A 19,337-nucleotide genomic window follows, 5' to 3' on the forward strand; every position below is an offset into this window, starting at 1 on the left:
CACACACACACACACACACACACACACACACGCACACACACTAGTGTCCATGTTTTTTGTGGACTCTCCATAGACGTAATGATTTTTATACTGTACAAATTATATTTTCTATCCCCTTACCCCAACCCTACCCCTCATACAAAAGTTTCTGCATTTTTAGATTTTCAAAAAAGATCATTCCGTATGATTTATAAGCTTGTTTCCTCATGGGGACCAAAAAAAAAAAAAGTCCAAGCAGAGCTTCTACTACAGACCACAGTTTGAAAGGAGCCATTAGGCTTGTTCGTGACGCTTCGGCCAAGCACCGGTTCCAGCTCTGGCACCAGCCCCAGTGGAAAAGAGGTACCAGAGTACTCTAGCAAACATCCAGAACATTGAAACTTCTCTGAATAGAACCATCCAGAACACCTTAGCAACACCCTGCAACCACTCAGAGCACCCTAGCACCACCTAAAAACATCCTCAACACCCTACAAATACCCTAGTAACCACCTATAACTCCCTAGTGCCATCTAGCAACCACCCAGAACGCCCTGCCATCACCTAACAACTCAGCAGCCACATAACAATAGCTTAGCAACCTCCCACCTAGTACCACCTAACAACCATCCAGAACACCCTACAAATAACCTAGCAACAAGCAGCTATCTAGCAACTACTCAGAACACCACAGTGGCACCTAGTATCCACCCAGAGAGCCCTGCCATCACCTAACAACTTCTCAGCGCACCCTAGCAGCAAAATAGCAACACTCCAGCAACCACCCAGAACACCTTAGCACCACCTAGCAACAATCCAGAACAACACTGTAGAAACTTTGCAGTAAACAGAGCATCAACCTAACAATCGCCAAGAGCACCCTAGCACCTCCTACAAACCATACTAGCAACACCTTAGAAACCACCTACTAGATTGGCCTGCCATCACCTGCAGTAACATCTAAGCAGAACATCTAAGCAACCACATGACAACACCAAGCAACCATCCATAACCTTCTGGCACCAACTAGCTACCACCCAGAACGCCCTAGCACCACCTAGCAACCACTCAGAACACCCTGCCATCACCTAACAATCACCCAGAGCAACCCAGCACCACCTAACAACCATCCAGAACACCATAACACCACCTAGCAGACACATAGCAACACTGCAACAACCACCCAGAGCAGCCAAGCACCACCTAACAACCATTGAGAAAACCCTAGCACCACCTAACAGCCACATAACACCTTAACAACCACCTAGAGCAAGATAGCATCACCTAAAAACCACCCAGAACACTGTAGCACCACCTAACACATAGCAACACCTTAACAACCAGCCAGAGCAACCAAGCACCACCTAACAACCATCCAGAAGACCATAGTGCCACCTAGCAGCCACATAGCAACACCTTAACAACCACCCAGAGCAACCAAGCTCCACCTAACAACCATCCAGGACACCCTAGTACAACCTAACAGCCACATAACACCTTAACAACCACCCAGAGCAGCCAAGCACCACCTAACAACCATCCAGGACACCCTAGTACAACCTAACAGCCACATAACACCTTAACAACCACCCAGAGCAGCCAAGCACCACCTAACAACCATCCAGGACACCCTAGTACAACCTAACAGCCACATAACACCTTAACAACCACCCAGAGCAACCTAGCACCACCTAACGACCATCCAGAACACCGTTGCTCCACCTAGCAACCACCCACAGCACCCTAGCATCATGGAAGTAATTTTTTTCAGGAAATGTCAAACTCTAGTTGTTTGTGTGCATTTGTTCTTCAGGTTTGCTGATTGGTCTCTCCTGTCTTTGTCTGTGTTCTCAGTGCTCTCTTGACTGTCTGACCCTGCAGATCAGAACGGTTCTGTGCGGGTTTCTGGTGCTGCTGATGTACTCCGTGACCCAGGGGTGTGTGGTGAGTGTGTGTGTACAGTAGAAGAGAGTGACAATTGTATGACTGAGGGTGTTGCTTATAGAATATACACTGATAAAAAAATATATATTTAATATATATATATATACTGTACATATATAATACCTTTATTTAACTTCCAAATATGTGTTTATTTATTCGTTTTTTTCTGACGTTCTTGTCTTGAATGTGTTGCTGTACCTACACAGGTGGAATGTGTACCGTGGTCACTGGAGGGGAATTCCAATGTCTCCATGGTGACAGTTGTCACAGTCAACGGGACCGGCGTGGGCTCCAGGGTGTGCAAATACACTCCGTACATATTTTTATCATGTGTGATGGCTTCGCTATCTGTGGCTCTGTACCTCCGTGTGTCATCACTACCCAAGATCCTCCTGCTTCTCCTTCTCAACATCCTCCACACTGTCGTCATGGAGACCAGCGGCTATCGGAAGGCCATAGGGTGAGTCAAGCAAAACACAAAAGTTATAGGAGTGCTTATAGTTCATGTTTGTTTGATTATCTCAAGGTTTCCCAAACTGTGGTTTGTGAGTTGATGAAAAGATAGTAAAAAATAATGTAATCATAAATAAAAATGAAATATTTTGTTTACCTGCATGTAATGACATCAACCAACATCAGAAAACTGTGAACATGCAAATGTGTAATTAAATTTTTGAAATATTAATTTAAAATGTTTAAGTAAATTTGTACGATCAAAAGGCTGAATCCCTTTCTTATCTGATTATCTGATGGGTGTCATATGTGTGTGTGTGTGTGTGTGTGTGTGTGTAGAGGTGGATTCTTTCACACACATGGCTATGACCCGGTTCTGGCAATGTTGTTGTTTTCTGGAGCTCTAGTGCTTCACTGCAGACAGCTGGACCTCAAACTCAGACTGGACTACCTCTGGGCCACCCAGGTGAGTGCACCTGTGTGTATATGCAAACATTAGGGGTTTTTGTTTATGTGTGTGTGTGTGTGGTTTCAGAATGCATCATATGAACAGGCTAACACAGAATCTATGTGAGCAAAACTTGACATGGATTTCATACAGTTCTGTGAATCCTTTTGCTCCTTGTGAGCTTAAGTATTTCAGCTCTGTATAATATATTCCCTAGTCCATTTAACAGAATTGTTCCCCAAAAATCAGTTCAGAATATGCAAAAAAAACTCCACAGATTCAGGTCACATGCCCACAGATCGCCCACAGGCAAGTGTGAGAATAATTTGACCAAAATGAGTTTAACCGGAAATAATAGTTATAATAATAATATAAAAGAATTACAGCAAAATAACACACACACACACACACACACACACACTACTGTTGAAAAGTTAGGGGTCGTTTCCTGCTCTTCTGCTCACCAAGGCTGAATTTTTTATTTAAACAAATACAGTAGCAACAGTTCTGTGAAATAATAGTAATTTTAAATGTAAATTTTTTTCTATTTGATTATATTTTATAATGTGTCACATGGTCCTTCAGAAATCATTCTAATATGCTGATTTGGTGTTCAAGAAACATTTCTTATTATTATCAATGTTGAAAACAGTTGTGCTGCTTAATATTTTTGTGTGAAACTGTGCCACAATTTATTAGGAAGTTCAAAAGAAAAGCATTTATCAAAACTAGAAATCTTTTATAACATACTATGAATGTCTTTACTGTCACTTAATGAATCCTCGCTGAATAAAATATTAATTTCTTTTATAAAAAGTCCCCAAACTTTTGAAGAATAGTGAATATTTTCTACAGAAAACACTAAATAGTAAGCATCATCAGCACTGTGATAGCAAGCTATTTCCACAGCAGCAGTGCCCTCTAGTGGATGTTTTGTTATCAGAATATAATTTTTTTGTAAACACAAAATATTTTTATTACTAAACTCAGTCTAAAATCTCCAGTGACTGTAGTAGGAGTATGCAGTTAATTGTTAACATGTCAATTTGTGTGTTTTGTCCACAGGCTGAGGAGGAGAGAGATGACATGGAGAGAGTGAAGTTGGACAATAAAAGGATTCTGTTCAACCTTCTGCCTGCACATGTAGCTCAACACTTTCTGCTGTCCAACCCGCGAAACATGGTCAGATTTCATTTACATATCACAGAGAATAACCCTAAAGACAACATGAGATACCAATTAACTTCCAATAATGTGACACATTTCTAAGCAAAATAGCAGATTCAGATGAAGTGAAGTGGGGAGTGGGGCTTAATTCATCCATCATGATGTGAGTCAATAATTATTTAGTCAAGTGGCTTGATATTATTGGCCAAAAATGAAAATACTGTCATCATTTACTCACCCTCACGTCGTTCCAAATCCACACGACTTTCTTCTGCGAATCACAAAAGAAGATATTTTGAAAAATGTTGGTGACCAAAAAGTTGATGGTTGCCATGGAAGTCACTGGCTACCATCAACTTCTTGATTACCAGCATTCTTCAAAATATCTTCTTTTGTGTTCAATAGAAGAAAGAAACTCAGGTTTGGAACAAGGGGAGAGGGTGAGTAAATGATAACAGAATTTTCATTTTTAGTAGTTATGTCATTTCATAAACAGAAAACCACAAATACACACTTTCTTCAGAAAGATGTGCACAGATAAGCACAATACGACAATATACATTTATTAAGAAAGTAAAAACCAGGTCAGTTTTAAATTCATTCTGTCTAATAATGTACATCTCAGTTGTTGTAGTTCCCAAAGTCACCACTTTATGGCAATGTTGTTATGATCCAGCTGCCAATTCGGTGAGAGGTCAGCTTAGATGCTTTGATGATAGCATGTGTTTTGATCATGCAAATGAGATAACATTGTGATTGTGTGTAGTGTAAATCCTCAGCCACTCCATCTGGCTTTGTGATCTTACTGTCGGGCTGCATTGTGAAGCCTTGTGAACACAACAAATATGTGATTACACTCCTGTTATGCGTTTTGTTATGATTTTTATGCTTGCTACATTTTTCTTTCTTTCTTTCTTTCTTTCTTTCTTTCTTTCTTTCTTTTCTATTTTTTTTTTTACTTTATTTTCATCAAATAATCCTGAAAATGTATTACAGTTTCCAGAAAAAATAAGCGGCACAAACAGCGCAATTTTTAACATTGAAAATAATGAGAATTATAACAATTATAATAAGAATGATCATTTGATTAGAATTATTTCTGAATGAAAAAAAAAAACCTAGAGAAATGGCTGATGAAAATTCAGCTTTTCCATCACAGAAATAAATAATATTTTAAAATATATTAAAATGGAAAACAGTTTTAAATTGTATTTTATTAAAAAATTTTAAAAGAAGTTTTACATTTTATTTGAGATTGTAATAATATTTTACAATATTATTGATTTTGCCACATTTTTGATTAAATGACATTTCTTTCAAAAACATTCAAAGATCCTACCGACCCCAAACCTTTGAATAGCAGTGTAAAATGCCTAACCTCAGCTAGATTTCAGCTAGACTAAAGCATTTATGTGTCATTTAAAAAGGCAAATTATTACTTTTTTATTGAAAAATTAGTCCGTCTAAAATCAAACATGCATGTAAACACTAATATTAGTTTGGTAAACAAAAATGCACAGTTATATTAATCTTTTGGTGCAATGTTACCTGTTTACAGCCATAAGACACCAAATTGTTGCTATGGTTATGTCCAAATCATACTTTTGGGAGTGACTCCTATACTCCATACATATAATATAGAATGATAATTAAAGGGAGTCACTTCTGTATTTAAATGCGGTTGTCACTCCCAAAACTTTGCAGTGTGTACGTACGTGGCCAATATGTCTACATAATAAATCAAATCCTTCTATTTCAGAAGAGCAAGAAAAGCCCTATTTTATGTAAACCACTGTGATGCAGTTGTATCATTGATTTTAGATGGACGTGTACTCTACCTTTTAATATCGCTAGCAGGTTTAGCTTTGACCAAAGTCAACTTGTCCAGTTCATGCATGTTGTGTGTCGTGACTAATTACCATAGGCTTACCTTCTCTAACCGCTGTTATATTTCCAGCTCAGCCTGGATCAGTGATATCGTCCCCTGAGGGTCTCATGGCTCTTTCCTTTCTGCTCTTTCACTGTTTCAGGACCTGTATTATCAGTCTTACTCTCAGGTGGGCGTCCTGTTCGCCTCCATCCCCAACTTTAATGACTTCTACATTGAGCTGGATGGAAACAACATGGGTGTGGAATGCCTCCGGCTGCTAAACGAGATCATCGCCGACTTTGATGCGGTGAGAATTTATTGTCTCCCAGCCCGAGATATGTATGTTTTGGCTCAGTGTCTGAGTTACCTTAATCGCACTCTTGGCTTAATTAATTTCTCTCTCACACCGTCTCTTTCTCTTTCTCTGTCTCTGTCTCTGTCTGTAGCTGATGGATAAGGAATGCTACAGAGACATTGAGAAGATCAAAACGATTGGCAGTACTTACATGGCTGCGGTCGGACTCGTCCCCACTGCAGAATCCAAGGTACACTGAATGTGATTTAGATTAATCATTTTCTCAATCAGAATTTTTGCCTTATTTTCCAGTAAAATGATCTAAATGACTTTAAAACAAGATTATTTGAGGAGCAAAAAGGCTCGATTTTAGAGAATGCACTTTTCTAAAGTTTGGGCTCGGTAAGATTTGTCATTTTTATTTATTTATTAAGTCTTTTGTGTCTACCGAGGCTGGATTTATTTGATAAAAAATACAGTAAAAAAATCTGTAATATTGTGAAATATTATTACAATTTAAAATAACTGTTTTCGATTTTAATATATTTTAAAATGTGATTTCTGTGATGACAAAGCTGAATTTTCAGCATCATTACTCCAGTCTTCAGTGTCACAAGATCCTTCAAAAATCATTCTAATTTGCTGATTTGCTGCTCAAGAAACAGAATAGAAATTAAAAGAACTTCTTAAAGTTCTTTTTTATTTATTAAAATAAATTTCATTTATTTATTTTTTATTTTATTTTATTTATAACATTATAAATTACTTTACTGTACCTTTTAACCAATTTAATGCATCCTTGCTGGAAAAAAAAACCTTTTGAATGGTAGTGTGTCTTGAATTAGGTTTAAAGTTTGAATTAAATTTAATAAATTTAACAAGATTTAGTGAGGTTTACAAAAGTTAAAACACACACTTCAAATTTTATTTTATCTAAAGTTACACAATTCTGTTTCTCAAGTACATTTATTTTAAGGATGTTTAGATATTTTTAAAGTAAACAATAAGAATTAATCAGATAAGACCGTGTGTGTGTGTGTTTGTGTGTGTATAATTGTGCTTGTAAGGTCTTGAAAAGTGAGAGCATTAAGAGAGAACTTGTGTGTGTGTGTGTGTGTGTGTGTGTGTGTTTTCAAGCTAATCTCAGTTTGGGTGTATTTGCATTTGGCCTTAAAAATCATGTCATGGCACCACTCAAACCTGCCACTGCTTTCAAAGCAAAACCAATATCAAATGCAAACACAAGTGTGTGTTTGTTTTTCTGTCATAGTGGAGACTTTCCATTGACTTCAGTTATTTTTATAATGAGCTAATGATATTTTCTCCTAACCCTAACATAAACACAGCCCACGGCTTAATTAAAGGGATAGTTAACATGAAAATGAAAATTCTGTCATCATTTACTCACCCTCATGTTGTTCCGAATCTGTGCGCGTTTCTTTGTTCTGTGGAATCATGTATTTACCCTCATTTACCCTCACTCTAAACCTGTAGGATTCCTAAATTTAACACAAAAGAAGATGTTCAGAATGTCCCAGCTTCCCTTTTCCATATACCAAAAGCAAGTGACCCTGAAATCCCATTTGCACATCCTCATATTCATATAGCGGAGGTCAAGATTTTGAGAGAATAACAATAACAGTCTGTTTCGAACACAAAGCTATGAAATGACTTAAGAAAACTTGGAAGGATGTAGAATGAACTACTTTTATAGTGCTTTTGTGTCTGTTTTGGAGCTTGACAGCTCCTGGTCACTGTGCTACATTGTTTGGCAAATAAGAGCAGTGTGAACATTCTTCAGAATATCTTCTTTTGTGTTTCACGAAAACATCAAACAGGTGAGTAAAATGATGACAGAACTTTGTGTTTTTGGCTGAAATATTCCCATATTCTGATCCTAAAATCATCCAAAAAATTACTCTGTTTATTATCGTCATTTCACAACAAGAGGTGGTAGTATATGAATAAAGTCTTTCTGTTTTCTCTCTGTTCTCCCCGAATAGGTAAAGAAGTCCATTTCTGTGCACCTGTGCACAGTGGCTGATTTCGCCATTGAGATGTTTAACGTACTGGATGCGATCAACTACCAGTCCTACAATGACTTTGTGCTTCGAGTTGGTGAGTGACCTTGTTAGAGCGAGGTGTCAGCCGTATGTGTGCTTCTGTATAAGTGGAGGAAATGCGTCAGTGAGTGTGGACATTGTGCCGGACATCCCGCATCCAGTAGGATGTCCTGAGTGTAACTTTGTAAGGAACAGATTACATACACACAGTTATACACACATGCATGAACAAGCTACACTACATACACACTTCTTTACAAAATGCAAAACCTTTCTGTCATGAATTTAAACACTCTATTAAAGCATTAGTGGTATGCTGCTGTTAATATAATATCCATCCCTTCAGCACTCATAGACTCTAGTTGCCGAGTAGATTATTATTATTTATTTTATTTTTATTTTTTTGGGGCAAACTGAAGGTTTAGCACAGGGAGCTGCTCAGAAAAACATTTTTAATGAGAAGGGCAGACAGAACTGGCACAATTCTGTAAAACTGGCCCAAATGAGCAATCTGTAATTACATTTTTAAGCCGCTTGACAAGTCACATTTGCAAATATAAAATTGCAGTTATGAGAAGGAATTTTACAATATACTAACGACAAAATGTAATAGCTTTCTCCACCAAGGTCACATGGTCAGGAAAAATAATTTTTATATTTAGTATTTCAGTTTTTTCTTGCCACACTGTCTGTTTTTATTTAATTAAATCTTTATTTATTTATTTTTTAATTTAGCAAGGATGCATTTCATTAATCAAAAGTGAGAGTAAAGACATGTATAATCTTACAAGAAGATTTCTATTTCAAATAATTACTTCTATTACTTTCTATTCATCTATTTAAAAAAGTATGACGGATTCCACAGAAATATTAAGCAGTTTTCAAAAAATAATTAAAAAATATTAAACTGTTTTCAACTTTGTTAATAATATGAATTGATTCTTAAACAGCAAATCAGCATGATTTCTGAAGGATCATGAGAAAATGCTGAAATTCAGCTTTACCATTACAGGAATAAATTACAAAACAGATATTTCAAATTGTAATAATATTTCACAATGTTTTTTATTAGTAGTTTGTGTGTGTGTGTGTATATATATTTATATATATATATATATATATATATTGCATGTAGAAATGATTTTTGATACCTCCAGTCCAAGAAAAATAATGTAATATTTCACAGTATTACGGTTTTTACTGTATTTTTGATCAAATAAATGTAGCCTTGGTGAGCATAAGAGACTTGAAGTACATTAAAAAAGTCTTACCAACCCCAAATTTCTTAACAGAATCTATTTTGCATGGAAAAATTACAGATAAAGGGACGTTAAATCTGATTACTTAATCATTTTTGTTGATTCCTTGATCAGGAATCAATGTGGGTCCAGTGGTTGCCGGCGTAATCGGGGCTCGCAGGCCTCAGTACGACATCTGGGGAAACACAGTCAACGTCGCCAGCAGAATGGACAGCACTGGCGTTCAGGGGAAAATACAGGTAAAACAAACACACCATCATTTTAATAAACCAGCATGCTACTCCAAACAAATCTGACATTATTTGCCTCATCATCCCAGGTGACCGAGGACGTCTTCCGCCTACTCTCTGGTTATTATCACTTTCAGTGTCGTGGCCAGGTCAGCGTGAAGGGCAAAGGTCAAATGCTCACCTACTTTCTGGAGGGCCGAACCGTGCAAGGTGGGCAGCACATGCGACCCAAGAGCCCCGAGCACGGGTCGAGCCCTTGCATCCGGACCAAACTGGGATCAGCGCCTGCTGTCAGCAGCTACGGGGTGAAAAGTCACATCGTAGGGCACGTTAGCACCCCAAACAACAGCATTATGTACCTGCCCTCTGTTTCCGTCGACATGGAGATGGAGGTGTGATCGCCAAGAAGACTGGTTCTATGGTGATCAATCGATGCATTAGTAAATCAGAGGCAGGGAGGGAAACCGAGCACAAGGTAGGAAGTAAGATGAAAAACGAGGAGAGACGAGACAGTCATTGCACTGAGGAGAGAAACATTCAAACGTGCCAAACCGAGAAAGGCTCTCCCCCTTCACGCAAGTACATAATAAGCATGTATGTCTTTCCGTGTGCACGTATGCGTGTGTTTCAATGAGTCTTCCCCGACCAACAGGATATCAGGGTCTCCTAAACGGGAGCATGCGATCTACTGCAAAAGGCAGCTTCACACCAGCCGAGGAGACACATACCCAGCGTGTGTGTGAGAGTGTGCGTCTGTGTGCATGTGTTATCTTGCATCTGAAAATGTCAAGAGATGCCACGGCGATGAATATTTTGAACACGTGAGTGGTGAGGACCAAACATTTCGTTTATAACAGCGCTGTATTTTGTACGAGACTGAGTCAGGGCAGTTTCTGAGACGACAGAACACGTGTTGGGTTTTTCCCACAAAGACAAAGGAAAAGATGGTTCCTCATATTGAGATTTGCTTTGAATAAATTGTTTACATGAAGAACACGTCACGGGATTACAGACCTGATAGCAAAGTTATTCCCAGCTCTTCAGTTTTCAGGCACTCGCCTGCGGTTGCAGAGAGAGAGAGAGAGGCAGAAATACTAAACAACCGCAGTGAATCAGAGACTGCAATGATTTACTAGTGAATGCTAACACTATCCTGTTTTGTAATCATTTACAGAAAGTCGGTCGAGTCTGTGACATGGGTAAATGTTTAACTTTGCGTGGGTTGAATCAGCACAGTTTTCCTGTATGTGATGTTTGTATGCACTTGGTGCTTGGACAAAACATCTGTATGCACTTGCTGCTGCCCTTTGCCCTCTGGGAAATGCTTTCCAGTAATAACATGACAACCGATCCCATTGCGTTTAATAAGCGCCAAGGACATGAAATATCGATACAATCGAGAAGCCAGCACAATCGAGGCTGTCACTGATAATACTATTCACAAAAAGCAACCAAATTGGCTTCCAGTATGTGATCAAATGGCTTAATATACATTTATTCCACATATATTTTGTCTGTGGTTTTGCCAAGTGGCACTTCACTTTCAGATTCTCCTATCAACAGTAGCATCTCTCACTGTGCTTGCGGAACGATCTTTACCACGCGGTTGAACATGCATGATATTTTAGTGCTGGATGTGTCATGTGCTCTCTAGATCTTAGGTTAAACATCTGGATTTTAGTGCATCTGTTTCAGAGCATGCAAACATCTCAAACCTGCTCTCGGTTTGGAAAGCCTCACAAGCCTCATTTCAGATTTCAGAACGATCTTTTGATTTTCTTTATGTGCTATTACTGTATCTTTGATAGATTTCCCATGATGCCTAGGCAATGAAGTTTGGCTTCAAGCATGCCGTTCTGCATGTCCCTCTCAGCATGCCGTAATTCTGTCACGTCGCTCTATTTGATAACTGATTTGTGTCTCTAATGCATGCCTACTGCAAAAAGAAAACCAAGGGTGAAAAGTGTTGAAGATATGTTGCGAGACATGCTTTAGTAGCACAGCATGAGCCCAGAATAATGGCCTTGATGAACCGAAACATATTTTTTTGTTATCCGATGGCGTATCCGCTTACCTGGTCCATGCGTGGTGCTGTGGGGGAAAGCTTTCTGGGAGTTTTGTAGCATTGGCGCCTTGTCAAGCTCTTGAAGTGACTGTTATTATTATTATTATAATATCAAACTGTGTGCTTTTATAGTGCAACTTTGTGTGCATTCGGTTCCGTTTCGAACTTTACTCTCATATGGACTGATTGAACCACGTGGGGCTCAATACCGACTCGCAAATGGGCTATTCCTTTTTGTTTTTTGACGTTTAATTCATGTTAAGCTACGTATTCAGAATGCTCTCTCTGATTATATTTTTCGCCGCATTAGGCTTCATTTACCATATATGGAATTTCACATATTTATTAACGTAAAGTAAGGAGCTGTTCATTCGAGTTACATATATGTAGATTTTTGTTTTTTATTTAATGATTATGAATGCCAAATGCCAAAATGCTTATTGTATCACTGAATATTTCAGATTCTATGATCCAACAAATGTAGCCAAACAGCTAAATGGTTCTATTTGATATGGCTTAATATGATCTATTTTGACTACAGTGGCCTAACTTACTGCTGTTATGAACATTAATGATATATTAACTTTAATAATGCATAAAGTGTGCACAGTAAAATCATAGAATAGATTTTCATGTCGATTAGATATTTTCATATTTGATACGGGTCAAAATTATTGTACGTATTAAATATATTGTAGAGTAAACGAAAAGAGTATTTTATTGATGATTTGTAATATTTGTGCTCTTTTTGGGGTTGCAATGTATTTATTGCGATGGTTCTATGTGAATGTAAATTTCATATTTACGAGATCTTTTATACTTGTGTTTGCACTGTTCGGGAATAAAATAACAATGAGAGATGATGTGGGGCTTCTGCGTGCTGTTTGCAATGGTTGTGCTGTCGTGGCCGTGGCCTTGACATTGAATAAGGAGACGTCAATCTATGGACTGATTGTGAGAGTCAATGACCTGGGAGTTATGACATTGTTTAACTGGAGAAAAACAACTGGGGCAAACAAGGAAGATTCAGATCTTTTCTTCTCTTCTCTTCTCTACTTTTCTTTTTTTCTTTTATTTTATTAAAAACCACAAAATGTCCCATGTCCCACAAAGGTCCATGTCTTCTTTTTAATTTAACGGTTCATTTTATTTTATTGAGACTGACGGAAAACCAGTTTCCTATCCCACAAAAGTCCATGTTTTCCTGCCTGGGTATTTGCATTAGATTAATGTGTGAAATAAACAGCAGTGCTTCAGAACATTGAGGCTTTAGGAACTGCCGTAGAGCCGGCCTATTGTCCCACTTCTCTTTTCTGCATATTTCCACGGCTTTCCGACCAGGAGCTGCGTTTTTTCATATACAGGATGTGCCCGTTCCTAAGCATTTTAGGGAACGGGAAAACAAAGAAGTTTTAACAGGCTGGCATGTGTAAGTAGCAAATAGACAGGATGTGACACATCTGCTGGACACAACTTGCAAATGTTATTTATGAGAGAGAAACTTACACAATCACATCAGGGTGTCAGGATGGATGGACCTTTCAGCATGACCCACGCTCATCACTTTAGTTACTGGTTATTATATCAAACCTCACTCTTAACTTTACATAGTGTCAACTTGACATTACCCTGCATCTTGTAGTATAAACCATCCTTCCCTACCCAACAACAGAGGAAAAAGAATTTAAACAGATGTCATATGACTGCAAAAATGAATTTCACCTTAAAATGAAATTTGTGTAATTATTTACTCAACCTCTTGTTGTTCTAACCCTGCACTTTCTGTGGAATACAAAAGAAGTCGCACCAAACCTAATGCAGTCTTGACATGCTATATTTGAATAAACGTGAATGAAATTTCACAGAAAGTTACAGTTGAAAGATTTCCAGCAAGACATACATTTTTGGTTTGTTTGTCACTTAAAGTGTAATGTGGATTCAGAACACTTGTTCAGTTGTGTGTAAATTAAAAATTAATTCATTATCTACCACCCTCGTGTCACTCTAAATTTGTATGACTTGTTCAGTCAAACAAAATGTCTAAGATGCTCTTTTTCATACAATAAAACTGCATGATGCTCATGGCTGTCAAGTTTAAAATTTAGCTTAATGCAAAAGTTTGGGGTTGGTAAGGTTTTTATACGGAGCCCCGCACATGGCATGCAGGAAAAAAATAGTAGGCTAAATCGTGTGCACGATTTACTGTTTCATTCCCTTCATTTATACATTTTGCACACGATTTACTAATTCGTTCCCTCTTTTTGCTAAAATAGGATTGTTTTGTCCTGTAAATTGTACACACGATTTAGCAAATCGAGGGAACGAAATAGTAATCGTGTGCACGGTTTAGTATATCGAGGGAACGAATTAGTAAATCGTGCGCACAATTTATTTATTTTTTCTTGCATGTCATGTGTGGGGCTCCGTATTTTTAAATGTTTTTGAAAGAAATCTATTATGCTAACCATGCAAGGCTGCATTTATTTGATAAAAATACAGTAAAACAAATATTGTAACAATGTAAAATAACTTTTGTTTATTAAAATATTTTATGGTGCTTTAATATATTAATACATATTAAAATGTAATTGAATCCTTTGATGGCTGAATTTTAAGCAGCCATTACACCAGTCTTCAGTGTCACATAAAAACAAAAAAGTTGTGCTGCTTAATATTTCTGTGGAAACTGCAATACATTTTTTTTTTCAGGCTTCTCTGATGAATAGGAAAGAAAAATTTTAACATTTGTAACATTATAAATGTCTTTACTGTCACTTTTGATCAATTTATTGCATCCTTGCTGGATAAAAGTTGTAATTTCTTAAAAAAAAAAAAATAAATCTTGTACATCTTACACATGGTACTGGTGTATATACCAGGGGTCTCATTCATAAAATGAGAAACCGTCCTACATTGGATAAGATCATTTCTCAAATGTGCATACATGTGATTCAGGAAAATTAATATATGTAGAAAAAACATGCCTCTCTTCCAGATGTAAAATCTATAAATTACAAATGATCTTGAAATTGTGCACAGCTAAATGGTTTCAGATCTCCGCCTCCAACGAGATTTGCTTAGATTTCCAAATTCCTGCAGTACTCTGACTCTCTGCCACAAGGAAACGTGCGTACGCCTGCTTAGAACCTGACGAGGCACTAAGCACTTTTCTGCATCAAAGACCATTTTTATAAATCTGAACATTTTCATAAATGAGGCAGGATTTGAATGTAAGTTCACTTGCACAGCTTAAAGTTCACCCAAAAATGAAAATTCTGTCATATACTCACCCTCCACTTGTTCCAAACCTGTATGAGTTTCTTTCTTCCACTCAACACAAAAGAAGATATTTTGAAGAATGTTGGTAGCCAAACAGTTGCTCGTAGACTTCCATAGTATTTTTTCCACACTATAGAAGTCAATGGTTACTCACAACTGTTTGGTTGCCAACATTCTTTAAAATATATTCTTTTGTGTTCAGCGGAAGAAAGAAACTCATACAAGTTTGGAACACCTTGAGGGTGAGTAAATGATGACAGAATTTTCATTTTGGGTGAAGTATCGCTTTAAGCATTAGACTAACTCATTTTACACTTCCATAAAAGAATTATATTAATAAAAGTTTTTATTTTGCTTTCAGTCATGTCTTCTCTAACTCAAAAAACTGGTGCATGCGACCCTACTCACAGCACCTGTCCCCATTCACTTTCATTCTATGGAAAAGAGCAGATAAATTCTGCCTAACATCTCCATGAGTGTTCTATAGAAGAAAGTAAGTCATACGGGTTTGAAACCGCTTGAGGGTGAGAAAGTGATGATAGAATTTGTGTGTGTGATTGTGTGTGTGTGTTTATCAATAACAAAAAACAGCATTTCAACCTTCCAAAGCTGAATTTAGACTAAATTATGCAACCCTGTTACCAATTCATTAGTGTGTGTGTGAACTATCCCTGCTGAATTACCTGTGCCACTGTACACAATGGAATAATCAGCCCTGCCTATTGAACCTATTGTGAGTTAACAAGGAGCTTTGCTTATGGAAAATCTCCAGTCTGTCCTGTAGCTTATGTAGCAGTGTCAGATCAGGCCTGGGCTTGCTTTTTCAGTTCTTAACCAAGCCCATTCCTTTCCTCATCTCTCAAATGATAATCTCTGCCCTCCAGCACAGTGTCAATCACATTGTATTCAGCGCTCACAATTACTTTCGTACGAAGATGCTCTCGCTCACTCCCATTTTTCCTCCCATCAAACGCCCTGCCAGAACTTGTCTTTTCCCCCTTTTTAACCGTCGGTCCCCTCTTACTGGAAACTGTAAACGATTCCTGCTAAATGAAGATGTGTGCGTACTCTGTGTACATGCTGATGAGTAAGGCGTAGGAGTGTTTATTACCTGCGGGGAGGAAATGACTCATGACTTTTTTTTATGGCTGACATACCAAGATAAACAGCAGCGCTAATAGATCATCAGCTTGCACACTTCAAACCCATCTGCTGTTGAGATCACAATGACGCGGCTACTTGATTGGATAAGATGGCCTCAGATCAGCGTGGGGCTAATGATCAATTTCCACTTCGAGTTAGCCAACTGAACAATTGTGACAAAACACACACAGCTTTCAGGCATTCAGTACAAGGCTATTCAGTATGGACAGAATATCTGAGAGGAGGATCTAGCGGTGGACCCAAAGTTGCCCAAGACTGGATTTGTGATGGTTTGTGTGCACTGATGAAAGTGTGTTTTTTATATTATGATTTTACGCAAGCTATGGCGTGCTCTATTTTAAGATCATAAAACACACAAATAAAACTGTCAAGTACTGATTGTGGTAATTAGTGTTCAGATTCATCTCTGTTGAAATGCTGAACACAGGTTCTTTGCATAATACATGAGTTTCATATGTTGCTATTTGTTAAGTTGATAAACATTTACCTAACATAATATTAACCCATCATGAAAAGTAGCTAGTTTTAAACATTTAAAATGGGGATTTTGGCCTATCTTGACTTCTGGACTGAAACCAACAATTAATGTTAAAATTTATTGAATTGATATGCATTTAATTGCAGTAAACAATATTTTAGTTATTTATGTATTGTTCAAACTCTTCAACTCTGCTACAAAAGTTACTGATAATCAAACAAATGTTTTTTTCCTAAATGTATGGAAAATGTAAAGTTTATCAATAACAAAAAACAGCATTTCAACCTTCCAAAGCTGAATTTAGACTAAATTATGCAACCCTGTTACCAATTCATTAGCGCCTTGAGTGTAAGAAAGGCGCATTACAAATAACATGTATTATTTATTATTTATTATTATTATTATTAATTCTAACATAGTTTTTGGATTATAAATGTTTTTATTTAATTTTTTATTTAATATTTATTGTATTACATTCATATTATTTTATTTTTAAAAACAAAACAAAAAACAACACAAATCAGGGTTTTGGACAAAGTGTTGCATATGTTAGTAACTGAGAACCTTCTCAGAACTTTGACTTACATTCTAGCAAGGTTCTCTCAAAGTTATTAACAAACATTCGTCCAGTAATATTAACAGAAAGTTTATTCAAGGTTATCTAGATGTTCGTCAAGGTTACTACTTGTTTCAGAAAGTTCAAAGAAAAGTAAAACTAAAAGTAATAATAAAAGTAACATTCCCATAATGTTTGCAAAATAATAAAATTGAATGTTCCTTTAATCTCTCTCTCTCTCTCTATATATAAAGCTCATATATTCTAAAAGTGAAGCACCTCTTTTCACAGCCCATTTGTTAAAAAAAGGGCCTTGTACTCTTTGTGAAACGTGCCACACTTTCCAGGTTGCCCTCAAAAATACAATGAAGGCTTTCGGCGGTGTCTCCTTGTTAGAATGTGCAATCTGTATCATCAATCACACTCTCAAACAATGAAACTCAGTTGCATGGATTAACAAGCTCATACTTGGCAACATGAGAGACACCAAAATAGCAGCAATACAGACTCCACCATTCATTTCAGAATACGATGAGTTCTGCACAGCAGGTCGCAGTGTAATGGGCTTTTGGCAGATCATCAATCCACTTTACTGCCACCAACAAAAAACATGACTCACCAGTATAATAATTACATTTAAGTATTAGCTACAAGACTTTTAGTTGTAAGATTTTACTGATGCAGGTAATCAGGAATATTCAGAGAACTATGTGGCATGAGAGGTCATTGTCATCGAAATAGAATGTTTTATGAGGATCACGGCAGTAAATATGACGAAATGGCATTCTTTATACTGTAGTCAGAGCTTGCTAACAGGAGGGAGGCATTTTATAATTGGTGACTCTTTATCACTATTTCAAAAATTTGTTTGTTGATACTTTAATTTGTCTTTTTATGCCTTTTAACAAATAGAACAATAGAGAATGACTGTAAAAAGTGGGAAAGATAAAGGATAAAATCAGCAGATTGACATGGAATCTACACCTGCAAATTTCCATAAACAGATTTCTGGAAATAATAATAATAATAATGTTTATTAAAAAAAGTGTTATGTGCATCATGTTTGATTAATGAATATTTTGGCTAATTTAAAAATGCCACTGTTATTGAGATACATTTTTTTTCTATGTTTGAAGCTCTGGCTTGCCAACTTTTTCATATTGTTATCAGTAATGCCATGTTTTACTATACTTAAATCCTTTCCACAGAAATCTGCGGATGTTAAAAAAAAAAAAAACCCTGCAGAAAATGTTAGTAAGATTTTTTTTTCTGAAATAAATACTTTCATTCAGCAAGGATGCATTAAATTCAGAAGTTACAGCAAACACATTTATACTCTTACAAACTATTTTTATTTGAAATAAATGCTGTTTTGAAATTTCTATAAATGATATATTCATTCTAAAAATTATACATTTCATTCTATAAATTACCCTGAAAAAAGTATCACAGTTTCCACAAAAAAGCAGCACAACTGTTTTCAACACTGATAATAAGAAATGTTTCTGGATCATGAGACACTGAAGACTGGAGTAATGACTGCTGAAAATTCAGCTTTGCCATCACAGGAATAAATTATATTATGTATAATTTAAATTAAAATAATAATAATAATAATAATAATTCTTACCAACCCCAAACTGTATATCTGCAGATTATGTTCGGCCTGCATCGTGAAACTTGCATCCCACAGGAGCACAGGAGTGGCTCGACTCTGACGTGTCAACATCATTGTATTGTACTGCAGGTTACTTAAATTCTGTCAGGTTTGATGAGTGATCTGTAACAGACAGTAAAGGAGTCAAAAGTTAAGCTAGCATTATGACATCTGCCAAAAATCTGTCCATCGCTGCTGTTAAAAGTGAAGACAAAATCACATTTGTTGAATCCGAGAAATGTGGGATTGCCCAGCTTCAGATGACATAGACGCACTCCCACAAATGAGAGTGTGTGTGTGTGAGAGTGTATGTATATAAATGAGTGTTAGACATGCCTGGACTTTACCGTTGGCCAAATAAACACCTCTCGTTGGGCCATTTCCATGCTGGCTGGAGAGACGAGCCAGAGGAAGCCACACACAATGGAGG

At 37.0% G+C, this 19,337-nt stretch overlaps 1 protein-coding gene across 1 annotated transcript in view; it reads left to right on the forward strand.

The window, feature by feature from the left end:
- The window catches only part of LOC107697434 (adenylate cyclase type 1-like), a 34,732-nt gene extending 22,880 nt beyond the window's left edge, over window positions 1-11,852 (forward strand). Inside the window, exons 12-20 of the mRNA XM_016498221.1 lie at window positions 1,834-1,923; window positions 2,130-2,383; window positions 2,716-2,842; window positions 3,890-4,006; window positions 6,022-6,168; window positions 6,308-6,406; window positions 8,160-8,274; window positions 9,593-9,717; window positions 9,798-11,852. Of these exons, the coding sequence (XP_016353707.1) occupies window positions 1,834-1,923; window positions 2,130-2,383; window positions 2,716-2,842; window positions 3,890-4,006; window positions 6,022-6,168; window positions 6,308-6,406; window positions 8,160-8,274; window positions 9,593-9,717; window positions 9,798-10,106 (1,383 nt within the window). The 3' untranslated portion in view covers window positions 10,107-11,852. The remainder of the gene's footprint in view (window positions 1-1,833; window positions 1,924-2,129; window positions 2,384-2,715; window positions 2,843-3,889; window positions 4,007-6,021; window positions 6,169-6,307; window positions 6,407-8,159; window positions 8,275-9,592; window positions 9,718-9,797) is intronic.
- Window positions 11,853-19,337: the final 7,485 nt, after the last annotated feature.

Source organism: Sinocyclocheilus anshuiensis, unplaced genomic scaffold (assembly GCF_001515605.1).
Source record: "Sinocyclocheilus anshuiensis isolate Anshui unplaced genomic scaffold, SAMN03320099.WGS_v1.1 scaffold801, whole genome shotgun sequence".
In the NCBI taxonomy this organism is placed as follows: domain Eukaryota; kingdom Metazoa; phylum Chordata; class Actinopteri; order Cypriniformes; family Cyprinidae; genus Sinocyclocheilus; species Sinocyclocheilus anshuiensis.